This window comes from Eurosta solidaginis, chromosome 5 (assembly GCF_040869045.1).
Source record: "Eurosta solidaginis isolate ZX-2024a chromosome 5, ASM4086904v1, whole genome shotgun sequence".
Classification (NCBI taxonomy): Eukaryota; Metazoa; Arthropoda; class Insecta; order Diptera; family Tephritidae; genus Eurosta; species Eurosta solidaginis.
Window position 1 is genome coordinate 54,208,958 of NC_090323.1, and position 5,838 is coordinate 54,214,795.

The 5,838-nt window shown below is 33.7% G+C and overlaps 1 protein-coding gene across 1 annotated transcript; it reads right to left on the bottom strand.

The window, feature by feature from the left end:
• Positions 1–3,502: 3,502 nt before the first annotated feature.
• LOC137252572 (uncharacterized) lies at positions 3,503–5,306 on the bottom strand. Its single transcript, XM_067788501.1, has 4 exons — positions 5,205–5,306; positions 4,932–5,113; positions 4,668–4,821; positions 3,503–4,298 (listed from the first exon to the last, which is right to left on the bottom strand). The coding sequence occupies exons 2-4, from the start codon at positions 5,031–5,033 to the stop codon at positions 4,165–4,167; spliced, it is 390 nt and encodes a 129-aa protein (XP_067644602.1). The 5' UTR covers positions 5,034–5,113; positions 5,205–5,306; the 3' UTR covers positions 3,503–4,164.
• Positions 5,307–5,838: the final 532 nt, after the last annotated feature.

Below are 5,838 nucleotides of genomic sequence, written 5' to 3' on the forward strand. Positions count from 1 at the left end.
CGCTGTCCGGCCGGAGAGACCGGCCCAAGTTCCGCTCTAGGCGCCATTTTGATGCATATTCTGCTCAAACTAATTAATTAATATACTCTGTGTATGTTTACTGAAATCAATTGGTTAAACTAATATGATCTCCTTTATTGAGTTTTTGACACCGCTCCTGGATCGGGTAGCAACAAATTGCCGAAGGGTACATAACGTTCGCTTGGGTTGGGCATTCGTAGAGGAAAGAAAAGTTTCATTAATATTGAGCTAGACAAATAGTTACACCTAAGCTAAATAAATCACAATATAAATAAGATGTATTACAATAGTCAGCCCGGGCCTTCGTTCCCTCTGCGGAAAGAAATATTTTTCAAATAATAAGTTGGTCAAGGAGGTACCACTGTTCCAAAATTCAAGTAAATCGCACCATAAATATGAGTTTTTAAAATAGGTCTGTCGGTGTTCCATCCCTGAATGAAAAGTTTCTCAAACATTAACTTGGTCAGAGGTACACCTGTACCGAATTTCGATCAAATCGCACAATAATTTTTTTTGAAGAGGTCGGTCTCTGTTCTATTTCTCAGAAAGGAAAGTTTCTCAAATAATAAGCTAGTCAAGAGAGTACCCCTTTGCTAAATTTCAAGGAAATCGCATTTTATTTTTTATTTTGGAGAAGTTCAGTCACAGACACTATGCATGAATTGAAAACTGAGTTCATCCTTACATGGGATTAAATCAACAAGAAACTTCGGTATGCAATCTTTAAGCCTTACTTATCTTTCACGGCGGCCACCTTGATATGACGGTAGAGTGCTCCGCCTACCAAACCGCAGATCATTAGTTCAACTCGGGCAAAGCAACACCAAAAATTTAGAAACAAGTTTTTTCCATTAGAATAAAATTTTTCCAAGCGGGGTCGCCCCGCGGCAGTGATTTGGCATGCGCTCCCTGTGTATTTCTGCTGTGAAAAGCTTCTCAGTGAAAACTCATAGTCCCGAACATGTAAGTCCCGCCTCGCCAATTCGTAGGAAAAATTAAAAGAAGCACGACGCAAATTGGTAGAGAAGCTCGGCCCAAAATCTTTTCGGAGGTTATTACGTCTAACATTTATTTATTTTTTAACTTTCACGCGTTATGTACAAATCTCTTTGAAAACTTCAAGTCTTGCAATACTTATTATTCGATTAGAGAAATAAAATTAATTTACCTTGCAACCTTCACATGTGAATGCACCAAAATGAAATCCTGCCGCAGGCTCACCGCATACTTTGCACAGCTGGTTCATCTAAAATTCAGAGAAAAAATTGATAATCTTATATCAGATGTAAGCTAATAAATCTAGGTAAATGTTAATAAATAAATCTTAAACAATTGTTCAATATAATAGTCACAAATAGGTATACATATCGTTAGCTTTATGTGAAAATGTGCTAAGTCAACTTTTACGAATTTTACAGGAGACGTAAAAAATGAATAATTTTTGAAATAACCTTTTTTTTTCAAAACTGTGAATGAGGATACCTTAGTTGCGATACTTTTGAGTGTAGAAGCTTTGAAAAAGATAAACACAAATTATGTATGCTAACCCAGCAGCTATTTTCTGACTTAGGACAATTTCCGCACTCAGAAGTAATAATCTCTCCTAACTTAGCACATATTACTCAATATGTTTCCAATCACTCCTCACCTTTAATGTTTGAAATATAACTTACTTACTTACTTAATTGGAGCTTAACGGTCTAAGCGGTTATGGCCGTCCAACAAGGCGCGCCATTCGCTCCTTCGCTCCGCCAACCGGAGCCAATTGGTCACACCAAGGGAGTTTAAATCGTTTTCCACCTGGTCCTTCCAACGGAGTGGGGCCGCCCTCTACCTCTGCTTCCATAGGCGGGTTCCGATAGAAACACTTCCTTGCCGGGGCATCATCATTCATTCGCATAACATGGCCTAGCCATCGCAGCCGCTGCGTTTTAATTCGCTGGACTATGTTAATGTCTGCGTATAGCTCGTACAGCTCATCATTAAATCTTCTTCCGTACTCACCATCGCCAAAGCGTAGAGGTCCATAAATCTTTCGAAGAACTTTTCTCTCGAACACTCCCAAAGCCGCTTCATCTGCTGCCCCATACAGCAGGACGGGTACGATAAGTGACTTGCAGAGTATGATTTTCGTTTGCCGAGAGATGACTTTACTTTTCAATTGCCTACATAGTCCAAAGTAGAATTTATTGGCGAGATTGATTCTTCGCTGGATTTCAGTGCCAATGTTGTTGCTATTGTTGATGCTGATTCCCAAATAAACGAAGTCTTTTACTAATTCGAAATTATGGCTCCCAACAGTAGCGTGGTTGCCAAGGCAGTATAACACTAAAACTATATATTTCCCAAAAAAACTATTTATTTGTCAAACTATATCTAACGGTTCTTATCTGAACTCTTTTGCCGGATGGTGGGCAGAAATAATTTATTTTTAAATTCAAATAAATTCTGTGTTGTGTCTTATTCCATAAAGATTACTGCCACATACTTTATCTACAAACTAAATTATAGATCTCTTAATCGTTATCAAGAGAGTAAAGACTTGTAATTTTTGACTCCAAACACTTATTTTCTAGTCACATTGACTTCATTGTTTCAAAATTTTTTACAATGGTTGGGTTCAGTATATGTAACAACCCAGCAAAAAACACGATTACCTTAGAAGGGAAAGAGGAATCGAAATAAATTTTCGGAATCGCTTCCCTTTTCCCTTCTTTTCTTTATTACTTTTACATGGGCATGTCATTGGAGGTAAGCCCCTACTTTCTGGACCACCGTCAAACGAACTGATAACCAATTACAGTTACTATTGAAGAAGCTACTGCAGCATGCCTTACAGAGAAGCGGATGTAGAACGCCTTGCTATATTTAATCCATTAGAAGCAAAGCAAGAACGCCTTCGGTAGAAACAAATGCAGAATACCCTTCTTCATGAAACCGATGGTATCGACGCAAGAACCCCTTCCGGAGAAGAGGGTTTAGAATGCGTTCCTATATTAAATCTTTAGAAGCGAATCAAGAACCCCTTCCGGAGAAGATTGTTTAGAATGCCTTCCTATTTTAAATCTATAGAATCGAAGCAACAAACCCTTACGTTGAAGAAGATTTAGAATGCCCTCCTATATTAAATCTATAGAAACGAAGCAAGAATGCCTTGCATAGAAATAGCGTGAAACACCTAGAACTACACTGAGCCAAAAATTTTATGAAAACCTCTACAAAAACCGGTGTTCATAAAATTTAAAAAAATATTTCTTAGAACATATATTTTTTTCTTATATTCTATGAATGGGTTCATAGATTTTAAAAAAAATATTTATATTCTACGAACAAATTTTTTATTCCATGAAAACTGGTTTTTGGAGAAGTTTTCATGAACTTTTTCTTAGAAAACATGTACTTTTTTGGTTCAGTGTATTTAATTGGATATTAAAAACAGTGTTTTAAAAAGTTTACATTTTATTTTATCTTTTTTGATAGAAGATCTTACAAATTAATTACCAACTATTACGGGGACTGCAAATTATGATTATTTTTTTAATTTACTCAAGAATCAGTTTTTCATAATAAAACTCAAAGAGTCATATATCCTGAACTGTGCGGAATTTCGCCTTAAAAATTTACAATTCTTCATACTAAATTAAGTTTTTGAATATTTCACTTTAAATGGGGGAGGAGGTATTCAATTCATACCGATTTTCCGCCACTTCTACTAGCATTTTCAATAACTTATCTTTGATATCAGCAATTTCAGAGCAAGAGGGTGTTCGTTCAAATGTTTACGGCGAAATTCAGCAGAGTTCAGGATATATGAATCTTTTAGTTTTATTATGAAAAACTCATTATTGAGTAAAAAAAAAAAAAAAAAAATAATAATAATCCTTATTTCTAGTCCTTGATTGTTACAGAAACTAAAAATTGTTAGGAATTCAGTCTTGTATTCAGTATATCAATAAAATTAATAACTCATTCTTGAGTAAAACAAAAAAAAAATCATTACTGTCACTGATTGTTACATAAAATAAAAATTGTTAGGAACTCAGTCTTGTACGCAGTATATCAATAAAATTTAGTCTTACATACATACTTATTTAAATTAAACATTTCATAACATAACATTATTTTGGCTTTATTTCGTTGCTTTTATTCGGGAGTGGCTTCGGTGTGCTTTCTTTTTAAACATGAGGCCTTGTGGTAGCGGTTTTTTACGGCCTTCATTGCTTGTCGCAGCTGGTCTTTGCATTCCTTTTCCCCAATTCCCAACTTGTGAGCAGCTTCTGAAATAAAAATATGGAAAATTTGTAAACATATATAAAATAAACATCTTTTAAAAAGTTCATTATGTTCATTTCCATAACATCATCTTAGGTTAAGCGGAAATACTGCCAGGATTAAAGTCTAGTCAACTTTGTCTGTAATTTAAATTTGCACTGAAAAACTGTGCCTAGTGGATGATTTACACGAGTAGATTTTTCTGGTAGATCTTTGTCGTTCCACTGTGCAAAAAGCAATTCGACAGATAAAAAGCATGTATCTGATGGTTGAACGCAGTCGAACGACAAAAATCGAATATAAAATTGACTCGTGTAAATCAGCCTAAAGTGTGTTAATTTACTGATATATTTACATTGTTTAAATATACTTACCAAAAAGTACCTTCATTAGTTTCGCGTATCGAAGTATTGGCGTTTTCCCTTGTTTCCCATCCATATTATGTTGTAATATTATATCCTCGCCCAAAATCGACAGCAAGTTTTGTTTGAAACCGCCAGATTTTATAAATTGAAACACCGTCCCAACCTACAAAAAATATAAAATATATATAAATTAGTATTTAAATATATTTTTATTAGACTTTTTATGTACATATATGGGCAGTAAAAATAAGCAGCAAAGATGATAAGTCTTACCATCTGATTTTGATTTTCTGCACAAATGAATGCCTCTAAGACGTCCAGTTCTGGTTGTGTTTTTATGGGAAACATTGAGGCAAATTTCGGTACCGGGTACATGTTCTCGCTCAGAGTTTGTATTAAGATGGTTTGTTCTGCTAATATGCTTTTGATACTTTCCAAATTTAAGTTGTAGGTATCTGCGAAAAAAACATATTGTTGTTATAGAAAATAATAAATATAGAATATAATAGAAAAGTGAGGTTTTAACATCAATTGCCATAAAATTACCTTTGTTTGCATTAATTTCAGATTTGAGACTCTCTATTGCATGATTTTTTTCTACCGCAGTATTTTTTAACTCTTTTATTTGGCCACTCAGCTCCGATATTGTGTATGCAATTTTTAAATTAATATATTTATAAATTAATATACATATATATATGTATATACACTCCTGCTCATATTAGTAGGTACAAAATTGAAACTAATTTTATTCGTAACGTATATTTACTTATGTGTTTTTAATAATTTTCATTTAAAGCTCATCATAGTCTTAAGCAGACACTGAATTAAAATCATTTTAACTTACCAGAAAAACAGGACAATGGATCAAACTTTGAAAAATTTTCATCAAAATTTTAAACTTTTTAATCCGAATTTCCAAAAGTTATTTGAGAATGCAGTTTTGTAGTAAATTCAAAGTCAAAAAGTCATAAGGATTTTACTTATTCAGTTTCTGCTCAAGACTATGATACATTTTAAATGAAAATTATTAAAAATACATAAGTAGATATCCGCTACGAATAAAATTAGTTTCAATTTTGTACCTATTAATATGAGCAGGAGTGTACATAAGGTTGCACCAAGAAATGTTTTTTTCTTATTTGGTATATTGAAATTATTATTCTGGAAAATGAAAAAT